Source organism: Pongo abelii, chromosome 3, assembly GCF_028885655.2.
Source record: "Pongo abelii isolate AG06213 chromosome 3, NHGRI_mPonAbe1-v2.0_pri, whole genome shotgun sequence".
NCBI classification, from domain to species: domain Eukaryota; kingdom Metazoa; phylum Chordata; class Mammalia; order Primates; family Hominidae; genus Pongo; species Pongo abelii.
Window position 1 is genome coordinate 91790587 of NC_071988.2, and position 22508 is coordinate 91813094.

At 38.6% G+C, this 22508-nt stretch overlaps 1 protein-coding gene across 1 annotated transcript; it reads left to right on the forward strand.

Annotated features, from left to right (window-relative positions):
* The first annotated feature begins 1444 nt into the window (after positions 1-1444).
* On the forward strand, positions 1445-19302 carry ENAM (enamelin). Its single transcript, XM_002814836.4, has 9 exons — positions 1445-1665; positions 2142-2255; positions 4330-4398; positions 4521-4565; positions 5321-5362; positions 6971-7231; positions 8465-8527; positions 10290-10343; positions 14493-19302. Exons 2-9 carry the CDS (start codon positions 2202-2204, stop codon positions 17331-17333), a joined length of 3429 nt encoding a protein of 1142 aa, XP_002814882.3. The 5' UTR covers positions 1445-1665; positions 2142-2201; the 3' UTR covers positions 17334-19302.
* The last annotated feature ends 3206 nt before the right edge of the window (positions 19303-22508 follow it).

The window sequence follows — 22508 nt, forward strand, 5'->3', positions numbered from 1 at the left end:
CTTGGCTGGATTTTAGAAACATGAATTATTTCATGACAACTAACCACCCTTGTGGCCAAGAGAACAAGGGTAAATAGAGGAAAGTGATCAAAAGTGAGGTTTAGTGGCAACTCCCAACAACCTATATGGGTAAGGACAAAATCAAAAATTACCCTCTACATGAATGGGCACAGGATAGGCCAGGTCATCCAGCATCAGAACTCCCATTTCACTTCCAAGAACACACTGTAGGTCACTGTCCCATAAGTGTCCTACCATTTGCAAATTCATCTCAATGTGCACACAGTATGATAAATACTACTCGGTTTCTACATAATCAGACAAAGGCAAGCAGGTACTTGAAGCAGATTTAACTTTGCACATCTTGGATACACATAGAGTTAAAAGATAGTCCTAGCTTCATTTAAAGTCAAATATTCTAGCACATTTTTATTATTTGTGCCACGAAATATGTGGAACAGGGAGGCACTAAGAAATACAATGTTATTTGGCCCAAAAGGAATGACACAGCACTTCTCTGTCCTTGGAAGAACAGCACCATGGGCAACCACTGGATTAACTTATATACACAATCATACCAAGTAGGAACAGGTTTTGCCATCAAATTCATTCATTCTTAGTTTTTAAATCCCAACATTAAAATAAGCAAACATCACCACAACAAATGTCTTCTCCTTTGAAGCCATAAGAGAACAGGAGAATCCAAGTTAAGCAAAGATAGCAAAGCTTGCTCTTGTCAATTAAAAGTATAATTGGCCCATCTATTTGAAAGTGGAATCTTTATTATGGAAAGTCAGATTTCAGGAAAAAAATCCATAACATAACTGCTTCTGTGAATTCCTCAAGTCCTATTTTCATTAAGTTGTATTATCACCATAGCTGAGAGTTCATTTGCCATTGTACCCAACTCATCTAAAATTCTGAATCCCCAGTGACTGGATTATGTTTGACTTCAAAAAGAACACTATGTCCTGCTAGCCTTCTGTAATACAAATTAAATCAAGTCACTGAGTTTTCATCCATGGATATGACATTCCAGTTCATTTTAATAAAATGTATATTAAGTAAATATATATATTAGCCTGCCTTTTGATGGAGGCAACTGACTTACGACAATAGCATACAGTTAATATTCACCTTTGTTCCTGAAATATCTTTGTTATAAACATAGTTTCTATACCTTGAAAGCCAAATTCACCAAGGGAAGCATCTTCTAAATCTTACTGCTGTAAGCTCATTTTCCTGGACTGTTATTATACGTAATAAGAGACTTGACTTGACAGCTCCTATAATAACACATTCTAAATTTTAAATTCGATGTGTGTTTTTTATCTTAAACTCTTGTGATGGCAAAACCATTTTCCTCAAAGCTGATTGGTTATGCAGATCTACAACAGTGCTTAAATGGAACCTTGCTGTGCCAAGCTTTCTGACAAGGAGGAATCTTTTTATTTTGAGCCTTTTTGATACTGAACATGATATCTGAGTGAAGAATTTTTGTTTTATTATTAAGAAATAAATGTGTCTTGCTTCATGAGATCTCCCTGGCTTCAGCAATTTGTAGTTATTTCCACTATAGACCATTAAGAATATATTTCAAAGGCAAGCTAACAAAGTTCAAGTAAAAATTATTTTTTATATATTACAGCTTCTAATTGGCATTGGGTGAGTATTAGAGATTATCAACATAAATTACATATAGTGTCAAATAATGAATTTAATTCATAGATGTCGGTTAATTCTCCTTATTGCATTCCTTGTTGTTGGTTGTATAATCATTGTATGCAGACTAATCTTCTGATGAAACTTTAAACTCCTTGATTTATTGGGTGTATTTGTTTTTCTTATAAGTTTTTTCCAGCCTTCTTAGACCTCCTTTACTACTGTAACTTTGTACATTTCCCCATAGTGAAGTATAGTTTTGTCAACACTGCCCTGGAAGTATCTCAAAATACAGTGCCTGTGTCATTTCCTCTCTGATTTAGCTTTCATCCTACTTTTAAAGCAACAGAAGATTAAACTTGAATTTGTGGCCCCCTAATACAGGTATGACTGGATAAAATAATTAACATGACATGTGCTGCCTTAGAACTGAAGCTTTGCTATTCATTTCATTTATTTGTTCCATTTCTATATTTTAGTTTCTTCTCAGGCTAAAGCTGTATTTTTCTTAAAGGCTTATAAAAATTTTGCTGAAAAAAATGTTGGTGCTTCGGTGCAGGCTTGGAACCTCTTTTCCTAAACTAGATAACTTGGTGAGTACTTTCATTTATTTTTGCCAATACATACAGGTTCTCAAACTAGATACTGTCAGAAATACACTTGAGAGGGCCAAACACTACTAAAATGTATCAGAAGAATCAAAGAGCATCTGCTTTCACAGATGGAATGGAAGAAGAACTTACACAGTCATTGTACTTTGTGGCAATCATTATGAGTGTTACTTTCAACTCAAAAAATAACTAATTATAGACTTTAATCACTAACTTTTAGAGATGGAAGGGATCTCAGTCATCCAACATAATATATTAATTTTACAAAACAGAAAATGAGTCTTCTATTTGCAAATATAAAGGCTACATCAAGAATCACTGTGACAGCTACTAGAGAGATGAGATGAATGATTAAGCAAGGCAGAAATTAACCATCCAAAAGCACCCTTAAATCTTGGGCCATAATCTTAGAAATATTTAGCAAAGAAAGCTTTCACCAGTATTCTCTTTATTAGTTTCCACATATTGTTGTAATCTATACTAAACACACTAGATTCGGCTGTTATTTTTCATTCTCTATGATGTTCTAACTCTGGAAATCTTTAAATAGTAGGAAAGGTATTTACATACTACTGCTTCCTTTGTTTAATTACATTCTGCCAATTTTTCTAATATATGAAAGATAACTGATTACACCCACAATTTAGGAAAATGTCCATTATAAAAATGCTAAAGCGTCATTTATGTTGCTCCTATAGGAAGTAAACAGAAGGGTGAGCATTGGCTCCAATTATGCTAGATAGACTTTATGTCCAGAAAAGGAAGAAAGAACGAAAGGAATGAACAACAACTGGGTGTCTACATGTTGGTTACTCTGCTAGGAAATGGGCTATATCTGATATACGATGAAAATGAATCATTCTAATTAAAACCTTTTATTTTCCTCTATTGCATATGCAAATAGAAAGTTTTCTTAAGAAATTACTCAAGTAAATGTTTCAGAATAAACCTTGTTTGAAGATGTAAATACAAGACTTAATTTTACAAGTCTTTCATAATTAACTAGAGTGGGATAAATGAATGAACCCTGTTAAAAACAATCTCCAAACTTCATACATAAGTCTATATGTTTAATCAAGGTATCTAATAAAGAGCCAAATTTACTATTTTGCCTATTTCCTATTTCTTCCTATTTTCCTACCCATCTTAGAGCATAAGTGATTTTTTTTTTTCTCTCTGTCGCCCAGGCTAGAGTGCAATGGCACAATCTTGCCTCACTGCGACCTCCTCCTCCTGGGTTCAAGCGATTCTCCTGCCTCAGCCTCCCAAATGGCTGGTATTACAGGTGTGAGACACCACACCCGGCTAATTTTTGTATTTTTAGTAGAGACAAGGTTTCACCATGTTGGCTCAGCTGGTCTCGAGCTCCTGACCTCAGGGGATCCACCCCTCTCAGCCTCTCAAAGTGCCAGGATTAAGGCGTGAGCCACCACGCCTGTCCACATAAGTGATTTTTAAAGGAAGTGATGATGATAATAATAATAATAATAGGAACAATAGAGGAAACCAGGAAAAAAATTAGATTCTGAATATTCCACTTTACTTAGTCTCTATGTAACAGAATATTATCTATAACATCTTAGAAAGTAGCACAAACTTTTGATTTTGGAGTGTGCCCTCCTTGAAACTGAGATTATTCTGTACAATGAATGTAGTTGGACATAACTATTCCTTTATAAATCAACTAGTAACTAGAAACTCAAACCCATCAATATTCCTATTTTGGGGATAACCTCCTAATTTCTAATTTTCACATTCTGGTGCTATGAAATCTTTCTCTTTCTCTCTCTCTCTCTGTCTCTCTCTCTTTCCCTGTCTCTCTCTCTCACACACACACTCTTATATTTCCTTTTAATCTGACTCTTTTGGCAGCTTGAAAATTACCAGGTGATAACTATCTAATAGTTTCTTGACATAAAATAAAAATGGCAGCAGGGGCCCCATCCATTTCCATACTCTCCTTGACAGACAAGTACGCTAGTACCTAGATAAGTGCAGAGTGCCCTAAGCATACTTATTTCACAGACCAAAAATAAAAATCAATTTTTTATTCTAGGTACCAAAAGGAAAAATGAAGATTCTCCTGGTCTTTCTAGGGCTTCTTGGTAATTCTGTTGCTATGCCAGTGAGTATTTTTTAAATGTTAGCCCTTCTCTTTGTGTTCCATCGTTGCATAGCTTAGGAACAATTGTTGAGCTTATTTCAACTGATGTTCTGCATTTGTCACTGACATTCTCTTACTTCCAGATGCACATGCCCCGAATGCCTGGATTTAGCAGTAAAAGTGAGGAGGTATGTATGTTCAGTCTCAGAGGAGAAGTTATCCAGAGTCCTATCCTACACGTTTACTAAAAAGGAGAATATTGAAAAATTGTCTGATATATAATATTTCTTATGAAAAAGGTAAAGAGGGAGAGTTGAAAGTCTTAAACTCTCAAATCAAGGCAAAGTAGTAATTTCCCCAGCCATCAGCCTACCTATGTACTTCAGTGCTCCTTTTCAAGGTAAATGTGGATTTGTGTTAAAATCTAGTTGATGTTACCTTATCTGCTAAGTTTTTTAGCTAGCAAAAGTGACCAATTGTACCAACGGTTATTAGAAGGTAGATGCTTAAAAATAGAAATATCTTTCACATGACTCATATCCCAGATCATTAATCAAATTCAATACATATCAGAAAGATGAATCATCTTGTCACATAATTCTCATGTTCTCAAATCCTGAACTCTAAAAGAATAGAATAGAACATTCAAAAACTTTACAGTAGACCAGATTTTTATTTGCTATGATTCTTTATTGATTATTCTCAAAATAAAATTCTGACTTAAAAGTTAAAGTGCCTGAGAAGCTTCTTTAATTGTATACTTACTTAAAATTCAAGCATAAGTAGTAAAAGGTAATATGACTGTTGTACATTAAAATCAGAAATTTTTACACTGGGAAGTTCTAAGGTTAAAAAAAGAAATTTTACTTATTTCTTACGATTTGTGCATGGATTTAATAAAAGTTTCACTTTGTATCACATTAATGGATTCCTCTGGTTGCAGATGATGCGGTATAATCAATTCAACTTTATGAACGGCCCACATGTAAGTTTTTCTTTATGTTATTTCTGATGATTTCTTGTTTATCTGGATAACTCCATTATAAAGTTTGCCTTAGCCAATAGAGACACCAATCCACATGTTTTAAGTATAATGTAATCATTACAAAAGTTTCAAGGTGGAAAAATTATTGCCCCTATCCTCTCACACCAAATTTTCTTCTTTTTAATTACTATTGTTCTTTCATGTAAATCAAAATAATTATTAATTAGAAATGTTATTTATTTGAGACTGAATCTCAAATGTATAGTCAAGAAAAGATGGTTCTGGGAAAATATCACATAAGATGTCACAAACAATGACAATAAAAATAACATAGTAAGTATTGGTGGGGAGTAAGTTTTACTTGGATTATCTTGAAAGATAACACTACAGTTATGAAGCAAGTTTTATGTTATTTAAATAAATATAGGTTATTCTTGTCACTGTATGCTAATTGTCAGAACAGAAAATCAAGTATCAGGTGGTTCCTTGGCACAATTTTTCTGATAAAATTGTATGTTAGCACAATAACACTACACATCACTTCTGATTTCCATGGAATGATCCTGAGGGCCATTTTGAGGGGAAAATCAAGGACTACATCCATTTTTTTGTAACCCTTTTTATCCAAGTCATTCTCTTTTAAAGCTCTTTGCCTAAAATAATCATTGTAAATTTCCTCTTCCTCAGCTTTTGATTGGCTCAACTTTTTCATACCCTTGTTTTTAGTTTTAATGACTTTGCCTGTGATTTGAAATTTTTACCAACTTAGTTGTCATGAAATCCTGTGTCTTAGTGCAATATTTGCAATTTTGAATTTCATCAATCCACAAAGCGTGGGTACATCATCCAATAGATAGCAAGAGACTAATTAATGAAGACTGGGGATAGAGACAGGTGTTAAACCAGGGAGGAAATATTTGAATGAGAACTGATGTTGCAAGACTGATCATTCATAAATTATCATAAATTTAGAAATTAGCATTTTTATAAATTATCATACATTTATAAATTAACATTTTTAGATTATAACTACTTTTGCTTCCCTGCCCAACCTTGTAATTGTGGCGATTCTAATAATAAAAATGGATTTAGTGAGGATCCACCTGTAACCAAGAAACATAGACACCATATAAGCGTGTTTACACAGACTGAATTTTTATCCTCTCTTTTCCTTTTTTTCTTGTTTTTTATTTTTTGCTTTATAGTCTCACTTCCTTTATCTTATTTTTGTTTTTTCTCTTCTTCATCCAGCCTTATAACAAATCACATGGGTTCTGAATATGACATTAAATCTTCTGTAACCTGACTTGTATACTTCTGACCTGTTAGGGTTTCAGAGTTAGAAAATCATCAGTCAAATTCTTAAACTATTTCCCACCTAATTCTGCCTTTTGGTTTGTTTTGGTTGTTTGGCTTTCTAGAAGACTGAAGTTCATTCTGTAAGACAATGTGTAAGGAAATTCTAACTAAAGATCTTGAAGCTTCCATAGTTAAGTCCCATAGGACTTTTAAGCTCTTCGACTGAGTTTTAGAGGCTGACATTAGAGGATGGAGACAGCCTGAATCTCAGCTCTATTATGATTTCACTAATATTTGCTACCCTTTCAGATGGCACACCTGGGACCCTTCTTTGGAAACGGTCTCCCTCAGCAATTTCCACAGTACCAGATGCCCATGTGGCCTCAGCCAGCACCCAACACATGGCACCCACGGAAATCCTCAGCACCCAAACGTCATAACAAGACTGATCAGACCCAAGAAGCCCAGAAACCCAAACAGACTCAGTCAAAAAAGCCACCACAAAAGCAGCCTTTGAAGCAGCCATCACATAATCAAGCTCAGCCCAAAGAGGAAGCTCAGCCACCTCAGGTGAGACTTGCACAGAAAAATTCCATATCTGTAAATGGCCTTGGAGAGATTTGGAGGGCCATGCCACCCCCATATACACACTTCAATACAGGTACTCTGTTGCAATACCAATGTTTGTTTTGACATGCATCCAAAACTGCATGGCAAGTCAACTCTAATCTTGTTTGGTTCAAATTACCCAAATACTGTTGCCTTTTGAAAGCTCCTTTTAAATTACAGAGACAACATGGTGTAATAATATGAGCACTAATCTAACAGTTGAGAATCAAAGGTTCAAGTCCTATGCCTGGTCCTTCACCTTTCTAGGTTCCTGTTTCCCCATGAGTAAACTAAATGGTTTCCAAGTTTCATCCAGATCTGTGCTTTGATGCTCTAAAATATTGCTCTTAAATTAACATTGCTTCCGGTACTAGTATGACATAAGGTAAGAAGATGTGCAAATGGTTTCTCAAGATCTCATCCAGTGTGGAGGGAGCTTCAAAAATACTGGCTTTTAGGCCGGGCGCCGTGGCTCACACCTGTAATCCCAACACTTTGGGAGGCCAAGGTAGGCGGATCACCTGAGGTCAGGAGTTCGAGACCAGCCTGGCCAACATGGTGAAACCCTGTCTCTACTAAAAATACAAAAAGTAGCTGGGCTTGGTGGTGTGCACCTGTAATCCCAGCTATTCAGGAGGCTGAGGCAGGAGAATCGCTTGAACCCAGGAGGTGGAGGTTGCAGTGAGCCAAGATCACGCCACTGCACTCCAGCCTGGGCAACAGAGCAAGACTCTGTCTCAAAAAAATAAAAAGAAAATACTGGCTTTTGGTCAGTTAACACTTATTATCAGACACTATTACAGACGTAGGGAGTACAAAATTGAATGAAAAGACACTCCTGGATTGGAATCCTGGCTTCAATGATTTACGAGCAATGAGATTTTGGACAAGTGACCAAACTTCTCTGAACTTCACGTTCTTAGTAAAATGGGAATAGTAATAGTTTATATCTTCTGTGGTTATATGAGGATGAAATGAGTTTAACAATATAAAATGCTCAGCACAGAGCCTGGAATGTGTGTCCAATAATACTAATTGTTATTATCATTATCATCTTTGCCCTATAAAAAACACAGAGTTTAATGCAAAGAGAGATGTAGACTCCCAAGTTTCAATTGTGTTTAGTTAGTTTGCTTCATTTTTTTGTGTATTCTTTTCAATACCACATCACTCTGATTCTTTCTTTCTCTCTAGGCATTCCCACCATTTGGAAATGGGCTATTCCCCTATCAACAACCACCATGGCAAATTCCACAGGTGAAAATTTTTTTTTCTTTACTCCATAAGTGAAAAATAATATTAGTATGTTATAATTCAAATTAATATAAATTCATACATTCTGATGGAATATCATATACCAATCAGTAGATGGTATGAAACAAAACCAGCGCATCAGTAATCGTGCAGAAAAAGAATAGAGAATTTTTTGAATTTCATACTCAGACAAATTGGTGACATAAATACAACCTAAATCACCAAACAGATACTAATAACTTAGGTAATAAATTAATTTTAAAAGGTTGTACTACTTCATTGCTATTTCCCCACATCCTTAAGAAATTTTTAAAATACACACAAATTATCTTCATTTAATGTAATGGGGAAACTGGGACACAGGACAAAGTGGAGTTTGAAAACCATAGGGTGAGCTATGATTAGACATTTTCATCCTATCTTACTGTTTCTAGCCACAGATATATCATTATAAAGAATCTTGGGGCTGGGCAAGGTGGCTCACGTCTGTAATCCCAGCACTTTGGGAGGCCGAGGTGGGTGATCACTTGAGGTCAGGAGCTCAAAATCAGCCTGGCCAACATGGTGAAACCCCATCTCTACTAAAAATACAAAAATTAGCTGGGCGTGATGGCAGGCACCTGTAATCCCAGATATTCAGGAAGCTGAGGCAGGAGACTCACTTGAACCCAGGAAGCAGAGGTTGCAGTGAGGCGAGATCATGCCATTGCACTCCAGCCTAGGTAACAGAGCGAGACTCCATCTCAAAAAAAAAAAAAAGAATCTTGCAAAATATTATTTACAAGAAGCCTCAAAGAATCTTAAACGTTTAAAAACATTAAAATAAAAGATAATACTGAAATTGCATCATAGGCATTAAAAATACGAATGGCAAAATAAACTTTTGAACTAAAGAAATGTTAATGGCCAGTTGCTGCTAAACAAACAAAACAACAGGAAATATTTGTTGACTGTTCATTCAGCTATGGCATAGGTTTTCCTTGTCTACAACTCTATAACCAAGAAGGCTTTTTATCAATGAGGAACGATTCATTTTAAGGAGTAAGAGTTCCTTACATTTTTCCTCCTTAAAAGAGTGACTTCCTTTTACTGGCTATACTGAACTAAGGAAATTAAGGCAGTACAAGGTAAAGATTTTAAAAACAGATAAACATGATTCTCATGCTGAAGCAACTATTAATCTCATCTACTTAAAACTTGAGAGGCAGAAATTCGGCCTCCAAGTTTGATTAGGAGAATTAACTTTAGTCAAATAAAAATATCATAGTAATAATCCAAGGATTGTCAGTTTGCAGTTTGTCTCCCTAACATGAAGCCACAGTCTAAAAATAACATTGTTACTTAATCTCTATTATTAGATGTTCTAATATGGATACTTGGATTCTAACAGCACTCAAATTTCTCTCTCTCACCCTCTCTCTCTGTATGTGTGTGCATGGTGTGTGTTTGTTGGGGGTTGCGGAGGGTGTGTTTTTGAGTGTTAGAGGTGGTAAGGAGGATTGCCAGCAGATGCAGCCATACAGAGTATTTTAAGTAGGATAATCTAGGATCCAGCTGAAGCCTTTGTATTTACCAGTATTCACTGTTAGATCATAATTCTTAGCAGCTGGACTGTGAGAGCTAATAACTCAAACGCTAAAAGCTCAGAGTACTAACTGAGCTCAATCATTCACTTGAGCTATTTTTAGACACCCTGAGTCTTACAAACAAATGGCGGCATCGAAAGTGGTTTTCTCCTGTGTTCACTGTGTTTTTCACTTCTCAGAGGTTACCGCCACCAGGTTATGGACGCCCACCAATCAGCAATGAAGAAGGGGGGGTAAGTACAAGTAAAACTACATTCTCCACTAGAAATTACAATCCATTTGCCCCTGCTTTTTTGTCCACATCTAATAAGAAAGTTAAAATCCAACACATGAACCTGTAGCTCAAGCTTCCGTGATTTTTAGAAAATAAAAAAGTGAAACAAATCAAGCCAGTGGTCCAAAGATTGATGCTGGACTCCAGACAGTGATAAATAGAGAAAGAAGTAAGAGTTTCTTAGAATGTTACCCTCAAGAGGAAATTAAGTGATCTCTAACTTCCTGATTATATTAATACAAATAAATTGAAGCCAAGAAAAGATCAATTACTACTCAATTTCACTTTTAACTTACTGGATAAACCGAACCCAGAACCCAAGTCTTCTGTTACTCTGCTCAATGGCCTTTTTACTATACCACACTAGGAGACGAACCAAATGTATATCACAGAGTGATATACTCTTAATATTCCAGCGCTATGTCATCTAAAAAGTCATTTTAGTGATTGTGGCATAGCACCCCACCCCCCTGGAGCTTACTTCTTTTTCCCTAAATATGTGATATGTCCTCAGTGAACTGTGGTAACTTAATAGCTTGACTGGAGAGTGGGGTACAGATTGTTCTTTTTTTTTTTTTTTGAGACAGGTGGGAGATCACTTGAGCCTTGGGGGTGGAGGTTGCAGTAAGCCATAGCACCACTGCACTCCAGCCTGGGTGACAGAGCGAGACTATCTCAAACAAAAGAGAGATTGGCATTACCTGCTCTAAGAGGTCCCTTTCAGCTTTAAGATTATGTATATACACGTTTTGTAAGTAAGTCTTTTCATCTCCCACAGTCTATTGTTAGCATGGCAGCCAGAGTGACCCTGTGAAAACAATAGTCTAATCTTGTTGCTCCTCTGCTCAGTCCCTGCAATGACTGCCAATTTCTTTTCTTTGTTGTCTTTTTTTTTTTTTTTTTTTTTTTTTGTAAGACAGAGTCTCGCTCTGTCACCCAGGCTGGAGTGCAGTGGCACGATCTCGGCTCACTGCAACCTCCACCTTCTGGGTTCAAGCAATTCAATTCTCATACCTCAGCCTCCCGAGTAGCTGAGATTACAGGTGTGTGCCATCACACCTGGCTAATTTTTGTATTTTTTTAGAGATGGGGTTTCACCATGTTGACCAGACTGGTATTGAACTCCTGGCCTCAAGTGATCCAGCCACCTCAGCCTCCCAAAGGGCTGGGATTACAGGCGTGAGCCACCGCAACTGGCAGAGATTGTTCTTAAAATAACATTGAAGATTATTGCGTCAGTAATGGTATAAGGCGCTCTCAAATATATCATGAAATAACCCCAAATAAAAATGATTCAGATAATTGTATGCAACCTAGAAACTGGTACTTCTGATTTTCATATGAGTAACATAAGAAAGGAAGCAGATCCAGGCAGTTATCATAGGCTTTAAGAAGCCTGTATTTAGGCCAGGCATGGGTGGCTCATGCCTGTAATCCCAGCACTTTGGGAGGCTGAGCCAGGTGGATCACTTGAGGTAAGGAGTTTGAGACCAGCCTGGCCAACATGGTGAAATCCCATCTCTACTAAGAATACAAAAATTAGCCGGGTGTGGTGGTGCTGGCCTGTAATCCCAGCTACTGTGGAGCCTGAGGCAGAAGAATCGCTTGAACCTAGGAGGGGAAGGTTGCAGTGAGCTGAGATCACAGCATTGCCCTCTAGCCTAGGCGACAGAGCGAGACTCAGTCTCAAAAAACAAAAAAGGAAAGAAATCTAAATTTAGATAGGCATAATGGCTCACACCTGTAATCCCAGCACTTTGGGAGGCTGAGACAGGAGGATCACTTAAGCCCAGGATTTCAAGACCAGCCTGGGCAACATAGGGAGAATAAAATAAATGTTAGGCGAACGTGGTGGCATGCGCCTGTGGTCCCAGCTACTCAGGAGGCTGAAGTGGGAGGATCACTTTAGCCTGGGAATTCAAGGCTGCAGTGAACCCTGATCTTGCCACTGCACTCCAGCCTGGGCAACAAAGAAAAACCCTGTCTCAAAAACTAAGATGTCTGTATTCTACCTCTTGAGGGCACTACCTGATTTCCTCCATGATCTTGGGAGCTATTTCCTTGCCGGTCTTTCTCATCTCCATCCACAAATGGGGATTAAAATACTTTTTCTTTATATTGTATTTATTTTAAAAAGAAAAATCAAATGATCTAAATGCCACACAAATGTCTAACAAACATACTGACTGAGTTCATGATGATTTAATCATTCATTAAATGAAAATTTATTAAGAACATCCCACTCTCCTCGGTACTGGAAAACAAGGATGAGAAGCATAATGTTTTCATTCAAAACCTTCACATGGGAGAATTAAATGGAAGAATCCCAGGAAAAATAGGAAACTGAAATTCAGTGGGATGATTGTGATGACAGAAATCTGTACTGCTGTGGACTCCTAGGAATAGGACCTAATTCTGCCCACAGAAGTCAAGACACAGAAGATAGAAGTCAAACTGAGCTCTGAAGGATGAGTCAAATTTGCCAGGAGGAATAAATGTGTCAGTGGAAGAAGTTTCAATATGAATAAGCCATGTGCAAAGGCACTGAAACATAAAAAGAATAGAGAACCCAGAGAATTCAGAATAGTTGTGATTTGCAACTGCATAAAGTGCAAGGGGGAGGAAATGAGGCTGAATGTAATAGTTATAGCCCAGATTATTATAAAAAATTGTATTATTATTATATAATATATAACACTTATTAGGCACTTACTAAGTACCAGGCACTGAGCTGTACTTATTTTGTCTCATTTGGCCCTCATGACAACCTACGAGGTAGACGTTATTTTATTATCATCTCCATATTACAAATGAATAAACCAAGGTTAGCCCAGAGTCATAGTACTAATACTGGTGGAATGGGGATTTTAATGCACATCTGTCTAGAGCCCCACTGTTTAGCAGCATGTTGTACTGCTTTGATGTTATGTTAAGGGATTTAGAGTTTATTTTTTAAAGGAGAACTTTAAATACAAATTTAAAGAGGAAAGGGGCCAAATTTCCATATACCCTCTCTCAGCCTCTACTACTCTGATGGCAGTGCAGAAGCAAGATTAAAGGAAAGTAAGACTGCATCCAGAGTAGCCAGTAAGAAAACTACTGTAACAGTTCAGGGGTAGTGTGGATTAAGGAAGTGGGAACAAGGATGAAAGTTTAGATTTTATAGGACCTGATTATTAATAGTCTGGAGTACTAAGAGAGAGCAGAAACTTGAGAAACCGTACAGATAGTGGTGAATGTTGCTTAAATATAGAACATCGGAGGAGGAGATTTCGCGGGAGATGAGCCCAGTTCTGGGTGTATTCAGTTGGAGGTACTCATGAAATCTTTAGTGAAGATGTTTTGCTGCCTCAACCTTGGGTGAGAGTGTTGTGGGTTAGAATTATGCCTTTGGGAGTTGTTAGCAATGTATGCCTATTGAAAGCATGGGCTGATGCAATAGAATTCTTTTTTCTTTCTTTCTTTCTTTCTTTTTTTTTTTTTTTTTAATTTTTATTTTTTTGAGATGGTGTCTCGCTGTTGCCAGGCTGGAATGCAGTGGCACAATCTGGGCTTACTGCAACCTCCACCTCCTGGGTTCAGGCAATTCTCCTGCCTCAGCCTCCTGAGTAACTGGGACTACAGGCATGTGTACCACCATGCCCAGCTAATTTTTGTATTTTTAGTAGAGATAGGGTTTCACCATGTTGGCCAGGATGGTCTCGAACTCCTGATCTCGTGATCCGCCTGTCTCAGCCTCCCAAAGTGCTGGGATTACAGGCGCAATAGAATTCTTAAAAGAGGTATGTAAAAACAGAACAGAAAAATTAGGAGGATGGAGGATGAAATCATTAAAAACAAAACAAACAAACAAACAAAAACTCTCAGATGTATAAGGCCTAAAAAGAGAAAGCTGAGCAGTGGTCAGAAAAAAATACCAGGAGAGAGAATCAGAAAGAGTATGGTCATGGAAACCAAGGAAGAATCAAATTTCAAGAAAGAAAGTAAAGCTAATGATGTTAAAAGAAACATGTGGCTGATAAGATTTCCCTGTTATACTAAAAGATTCCAAACAACACCATGGTGGGAAACAAAGGGTAATTATTGATTTCCATCTTCTTTCCTACAGAATCCTTACTTTGGATATTTTGGATATCATGGCTTTGGGGGTCGCGCTCCTTATTATTCAGAAGAAATGTTTGAACAAGATTTTGAAAAACCCAAAGAAGAAGATCCTCCTAAAGCAGAAAGTCCAGGCACAGAACCCACAGCTAATTCAACAGTCACTGAGACGAATTCTACCCAACCAAATCCTAAAGGGAGTCAGGGAGGAAATGACACCAGCCCCACAGGAAACAGTACCCCAGGACTAAACACTGGGAACAACCCTCCAGCTCAAAATGGGATTGGCCCACTCCCTGCAGTCAACGCTTCAGGCCAGGGAGGGCCAGGAAGTCAAATCCCATGGAGACCAAGTCAGCCAAATATTCATGAAAATCGTCCAAATCCTAATATAAGAAAATTTCCTTCAGGAAGACAGTGGTATCTCACTGGTACTGTCACGGGGCACAGACGGAATGGGCCTTTTTACAGAAATCAACAAGTTCAAAGGGGTCCTCGGTGGAACTTCTTTGCTTGGGAAGGTAAACAAGTAGCTCGTCCAGGAAATCCAGTTTATCACAAAGCTTACCCTTCTACTTCAAGAGGCAATTATCCCAATTATGCAGGAAATCCAGCAAATCTCAGAAGAAAGCCTCAGGGGCCAAATAAACAGCCTGTAGGAACTAATGTTGCCCCACTGGGTCCCAAACATGGCCCTGTTGTTCGCAATGAAAAAATCCAAAATCCAGGGGAGAAGCCCCTGGGTCCAAAAGAACAAATAATAGTTCCTACAAAGAATCCAACCAGCCCCTGGAGAAACTCTCAACAGTATGAAGTTAATAAATCAAATTATAAACTGCCTCACTTTGAGGGTTATATGCCAGTCCCAAATTTTAATTCTGTTGATCAATATGAAAACTCCTATTACCCAAGAGGAGATTCCAGAAAAGTCCCAAATTCTGATGGACAAACCCAAAGCCAGAATTTGCCCAAAGGGATTGTTTTAGGGTCAAGAAGGATGCCATATGAATCAGAAACTAATCAGCCAGAATTAAAGCACAGCTCATATCAGCCTGCTGTATACCCTGAGGAAATCCCTTCTCCTGCAAAAGAACATTTTCCTGCTGGAAGAAATACTTGGGACCACCAAGAAATCTCTCCACCTTTTAAGGAAGATCCAGGGAGGCAAGAAGAACATTTACCCCATCCTTCCCATGATTCTAGAGGAAGTGTTTTCTACCCTGAATATAACCCATATGATCCCAGGGAAAACTCACCATACCTTAGAAGCAATACGTGGGATGAGAGAGATGATTCTCCCAATACTATGGGGCAAAAAGAAAGTCCACTCTACCCCATAAATACCCCAGACCAGAAGGAGACAATCCCTTATAATGAAGAGGACCCAATTGATCCAGCTGGAGATGAAGTCTTTCCTGGACAAAATAGATGGGGTGAAGAGTTGAGCTTCAAAGGAGGCCCAACAGTTAGGCACTATGAAGGTGAACAATATACCTCAAATCAGCCAAAGGAATATCTTCCCTATTCTTTAGATAATCCATCAAAACCAAGGGAGGATTTTTATTATAGTGAATTTTACCCATGGAGCCCGGATGAGAATTTTCCGTCATATAATACAGCTCCTACTATGTCACCACCTATAGAGAGCAGGGGCTACTATGTTAATAATGCTGCTGGACCAGAAGAAAGCACTCTATTTCCTTCACGGAATTCCTGGGACCACAGGATACAAGCCCAGGGGCAGAAAGAAAGAAGGCCATATTTTAACAGAAATATCTGGGATCAGGCAACACATTTACAAAAAGCCCCAGCTAGGCCACCAGACCAGAAAGGTAACCAGCCCTATTACAGTAACACCCCAGCTGGGCTTCAGAAAAATCCAATATGGCATGAAGGTGAGAATTTGAACTATGGCATGCAAATAACTAGGACGAATTCTCCAGAGAGAGAACATTCATCTTTCCCTAACTTCATCCCACAAAGTTACCCATCAGGTCAAAAAGAAGCACATTTATTTCACCTAAGCCAGAGAGGCTCTTGCTGTGCTGGTAGCTCCACAGGGCCCAAGGACAATCCACTAGCTCTACAAGACTACACTCCATCCTATGGTCTTGCACCTGGGGAAAACCAAGACACCAGTCCTCTGTATACAGAAGGTAGTCATACCAAGCAGACAAGAGATACCATCTCCCCAACAAGCATCATACCAGGCCAAAGAAACAGCTCAGAGAAGAGGGAAAGCCAAAACCCTTTTAGAGATGATGTGTCCACTCTGAGGAGGAACACACCATGTTCTATAAAGAATCAACTGGGCCAAAAGGAAATTATGCCCTTTCCTGAAGCCAGTTCCCTTCAATCAAAGAATACACCTTGTCTCAAAAATGATCTTGGAGGAGATGGGAACAACATTCTGGAACAAGTTTTTGAAGACAACCAGCTCAATGAAAGAACTGTTGACCTTACTCCTGAGCAGCTTGTTATTGGTACACCTGATGAAGGCTCCAATCTAGAAGTCATCCAAAGTCAAGTCCAAGAAAATGAGAGTGAGAGGCAACAACAAAGACCATCTAACATTCTGCATTTGCCATGCTTTGGCTCCAAATTAGCAAAGCATCACCCTTCCACCACTGGAACTCCATCTAGCGATGGAAGGCAAAGCCCATTTGATGGGGATTCAATTATGCCTACTGAAAATCCTAACACATTGGTTGAGTTAGCTACTGAGGAACAATTTAAGAGTATAAATGTAGACCCACTTGATGCAGATGAACACAGTCCATTTGAATTCCTTCAAAGAGGGACCAATGTACAGGACCAGGTACAAGACTGCTTACTACTTCAGGCCTAGGGGTTATCTCAACCAAGCATTCTTGGGGAAAGAGAAATCACTGACATTCTATACCAATGGTTCCCAAAATTTTTTCCCCAAGACTTAATTAAGTATCTGACTGTCTTGGTGATCCTTAAGTTTTCTCCCCTCTCAGCAATAGGAGTAGCGACCCAGGTGGAGCTGAGATTAGGCCTCTGGGGATCACCAGATCTAGCACTTTCACAGATTAGTGCAGACCTTAAAAAAGCAAGAAGGCCATGACCATCCCTGCCTCGAAACTTGGAAGTCACTTGTCTGAGTTAGTTTCCTTTTGCTTGATGACTTCTTTTGCTCTCAAAGTTCCATACTTGCAAAATTGGTTTTTCAAGACTGAAAGGCAGATTAACTTTCCATTCTACATATGGAGATCCACACATCAGTATAGTCCTGATGCACTGTACGTTTTTTGCTTGCGTTGATCTTGTCAGGTTTTTTTCCTACTCAATATTCTCTTCAAGCATTTTTTTTCTTCCACTGCCACTCTCTTTACCTTTATCATTTCTTTTTCTTAGCTTTCTTCCTTCTTTTCTCTCTCCCTCAACCATTCTGTATTTAGCTTTCTATTCCTCATCTATTTCTCTATATATATCACTTCTTACATATTAAGCTAGCTACTTTAACCATTACTAGTCTCTTCTTTATGACTACCTCCTCCATATGTCTTCCTCTCTTCCCGCCTATCTGTTTTGTCTCCCAATGTACCACTTATCAACTAATCCCTCTCCTCTCTGACTCCTTTCTTCTCTTCAATTTATCTTTTTCCCTGTTATACCATTTTCATCTTAAGACTGCCTGTCACTCTCTTCCTTTTTGTATCCACTCTCCAAATCGTACCCTAATTTTTTCTTGACCCAGCTTAACCATCATTACAGAATATATTTTGGAAATGGTACACACTGATAGCTACTTGTTTTTAGTTATCTTAGGGTCTCTACCAAGTAGACACAGTTCAGTTAGAGAGACATATTTAAGGAGAAGGGAAGGCAGGATACCCAGAACTAGCAGCCTAGGGAAAAGGCTTAGGAAGATGGAGAATGAGGAACTGAAGAAACTGCCGCTCTGAGACTGCACATCCAGGAAAAAAGACTAGGACTTGCCACACACTGCCAATTCATAATCCACAGGATCTGTAGAAGACATTTTGGGAAACACTGTCTTAAATAAAAACTCAATGTTTAGTTGTTTGTTTTTTTTTTTAACTACTTCAGCATAAGGGATTCTACCAGTATGTGCTACTACTAACATTCTTCAAGTCCATGCAGAATTACTTACAGACACTCTTTCTTGGTATCTTGAATAAATTGTGTAAATTATTTTGAAAAGTGGATATTTCTATATGCCTTGCTTATAATACATCAGGGATTATTATTCTTATTAATAACATGTTGGCCTATTATCTGGATATCCCTTGCCTAGAGCAGGAAAAAAGTCTCAGAATTGCCTAAAAACATACTTTATAACTTTAAGAGATTTCTTAGGATAAATTTTCAGGGCCAGATTTCATAACAAGATCTCAAAAATTTGGGGAAACACAACGTTGAAAACTTCCTGAGAAAAGGAATCTTGCCCTTGAATCTTCTGAAGTACCTAGCACAGTGTCTTGAACATAGAAGGTACCCAATAAATATATATCAATTGATTTTTTAATGACTTTCAACACTCCCATGAAAACACTGTAGTCTGCTTTTCCTGAAAGGTGACTGTCTAGGTTGCTGAATGAGCCACCAGTCCGTAGCTTTATATATTCAGCAACATTTCCATCATATAATTTCAGCGTTAGAAGGGATCTTAGAGGTAGATTATCCAGGCCATCCCCTAGTGCTTACATTCCCCTCCCCCTGGCCAGTTTTATATTTTAATCACACATTGAAAAATTCATTAACTTATTCTGTATAAAACTGTCTTTTAAGAATTATCCTTTCAAAATAAAAATGTTATTGTTTCACTAGTTTATTTTTCCAAATGATTTTTTTTAAATCTCAATATGAGTACTTTCATTACAAGATACTCACTTCACATTTCACCAATGCACGGGTTCACGTAATTGTTTTGGCAGATATGTTGACGTATCTGAATTTATGAGACACTGCTGCTTATACTACCATCTGAGATCGCTGCAATGTAAAATGTAAAAAGTATAGTGTGACACTTCCAAGCTGTCTTGAGCATAAGTAAATATTTTTTCTAAAAATGTATAGTGTGACCAAAAGAATACACATTTTGAATTTGAAAACACACAGTGAAAAGAAGGGAAAACATCTCTCCAGAAAATAACTGTTTTCTTCTTTTTTTTTTTTTTTTTGGTTTTTGTTTTGAGACAGAGTCTTGCTCTGTTGCCCAGGCTGGAGTGCAGTGGCGCCATCTCATCTCACTGCAACCTCCACCTCCCGAGTTGAAACAATTCTCATACATCAGCCTCCCGAGCAGCTGAGATTATAAATGTGTGCCACCAGGCATGGCTAATTATTGTATTTTTAACAGAGAAACGGTTTCACCATGTTGGTCAGGCTGGGCTCGAACTCCTGACCTCAAGTGACCCATCCACCTCGGCCTCCCAAAGTGCTGGGATTATAGGCGTGAGCACTGTGCCTGGCCCAGAAAACTCTTGATGTCATCAGTACAGGTATGCATTTGCAAGCCTGGATACCAGACATGAGTTCCTTACGGTAAAGAATCAATTATTCTCTATGCTCTTGCTAAGTTATTGATAAAGCTTTTAAAGTCTGCTCTAAAGTTAAGGTGCGTGCGGTGGATATGGGAGGCTCTAAAAGTAACCTTCTTGTCTTAGCATCCGAACCCTACCACTACTACTACACTTCTGTGAAGAGTTCCTACATCTAGTGGTCATCTGCTGATTCTAAACTAGCTGGATATAGTCTATGATGTCTTTAGTTAAGGTAAAGAAGAAGAAAAAAAATGTGAGGATTATAAACACAAGAGATAATCCAGCAAGGTTGACACACATCTGCTTTATATGCACAGCCTACGATAAACTTCTCTAAAGGATGGTTGGGCATTAATCCAGGTGCCTGGGGGAAATCTTGCATTTCCTCACCTGACACAGGAAGCAAAGTAGGATGACAAAATGTAGAGCCAAGCCAGACCTCTGTAAACAGCCTAGTAGCCATTAGCATGGAGAGTCTTCTCTGACTTTTTGGAGCACCTGAACATGTAGATAACATGTTTCACTTCAGTCACTCATATCGGCATCTTAATTTTATACACCTTTAAAGAAAACGCAGAAGTAATGACCTTTGAGTTATTTGTATTATTAACATTACTCAGATGTATCTCTGACCACTTGTTTCCTCTTCTCTCATTTACCCCAGTCTCCTTCAATCATGACCTTAAGGAAACTAAAAAAGATTCATCTTGACCTCAGGAAACCAAACTTCATTTCTAATAACTAAAAAAGAAACCAGAAACGTTGGACTTACAAAATCAACAGCTCTGTCCCAACTGCCCCAATCAAAAGTTGGAAGAAAACTTCACTCGATGGAAAATAGACGTTCACCATTTCACAATAAAATATAGCATTAGGTTTTGTCCACATGCACTTCCGTGTGGCTCCACCTCACCCCTAGTCCAATAACATCAGCCACTGAAACTTGTCTTCTTGCTTTGAATTTACAGTCAATTAGATTTAGAAATAGGATTCAACTGGTAACAGGCAAAATTCCATGCTGGCAGAGGGAAAATTTTCAAATGAAGAGGCAAAGAGGAAGCTGATCTGTAATTTGACAAAGATATAATTGTGAAATAGATAAAGCTATTCTCAGGATCCCTTCACATCCCAGGCAAGGTCCTGTGCTCTCATGATGCCCCCATTTCATCCACCTGAGCACCCAACAACTTCCCTTTCTGTGCCTCATCAGAGCTTGACCAGTAATTACCTCTGAGCTTATCCAAATAACCTTATCTCATTCCTTTCTGCACTATATAAAGCTTTACTCCTATTGCTGATGAATATTATTTTTATCTGGCTGATGCTGAATGTGCTTACTTGGCTTTACTCTTTTTTTTTTTTTTTTCTTTTTTTGAGACAGGCTGGAGTTCAGTGGCACGATCTGGGCTCATTGCAACCTCCAGCTCCTGGATTCAGGCGATTCTCCTGCCTCAGCCTCCCAAGTAGCTGGGACTACGCGCACCATCACACCCAGCTAATTTTTGTATTTTTAGTAGAGAGGGGGTTTCACCATGTTGGCCAGGAGGGTCTCGATCTCTTGACCTCGTGATCCGCCTGCCTCGGCCTCCCAAAGTGCTGGGATTACAGGTATAAGCCACCGCGACTGGCCAACTTTACTCTTTTTTTGTTTGTTTGTTTTGTTTTGTTTTTGAGATGGAGTTTTGCTCTTGATGCCCAGGCTGGAATGCAGTGGCGGGATCTCGGCTTACCGCAACCTCCACTTCCCGGGTTCAAGCGATTCTCCTGCCTCAGCCTCTCGAGTAGCTGGGATTACAGGCATGGGCCAACACACCCAACTAATTTTGTATTTTTAGTAGAGACAGGGTTTCTCCATGTTGGTCAGGCTGGTCTCCAACTCCCGACCTCAGGCAATCAACCCATCTCGGCCTCCCAAAGTGCTGGGATTATAGGCGTGAGCCATCACACCCAGCCGCCAGCTTTACTCTTATTGCTAATTAATATCATCTTTATCTGGCTGATGCTAAGTATGCTTACTTGGGCAAATGGCTAACTTGTCAAGAACTGTGCAGAAGGAAAACATTTCTCACCAATGGTACTTATTTATGCCTGCCTTTTAAAAATATCACCCACTTAATTCAAATTAAAAAGAGAGGGCAAAAAGTGCAAGCGTTATAATAGACTTATGACAGGTTAATGAATTGGTCGCACTAACCTCAAAATGCCACATTAGCTTTAAGAAAATATTACAGTATTTGCTGTGGTTTAACTCAGTAAAAATGTTTTTTTCTCAGCTGGGTGCAGTGGCTCACTCCTGAGGTCAGGAGTTTGAGACAAGCCTGGCCAACATGGTGAAACCCCGTCTCTACTAAAAATACTAAAAAATTAGCCAGGTATGGTGGCCGGCCCCTGTAATCCCAGCTACTTGGGAGGCTGAGGCAGGAGAATCGCTTGAACCCGGGAGGCAGAGGTTGCAGTGAGCCAAGATCACGCCATTGCACTCCAGCCTA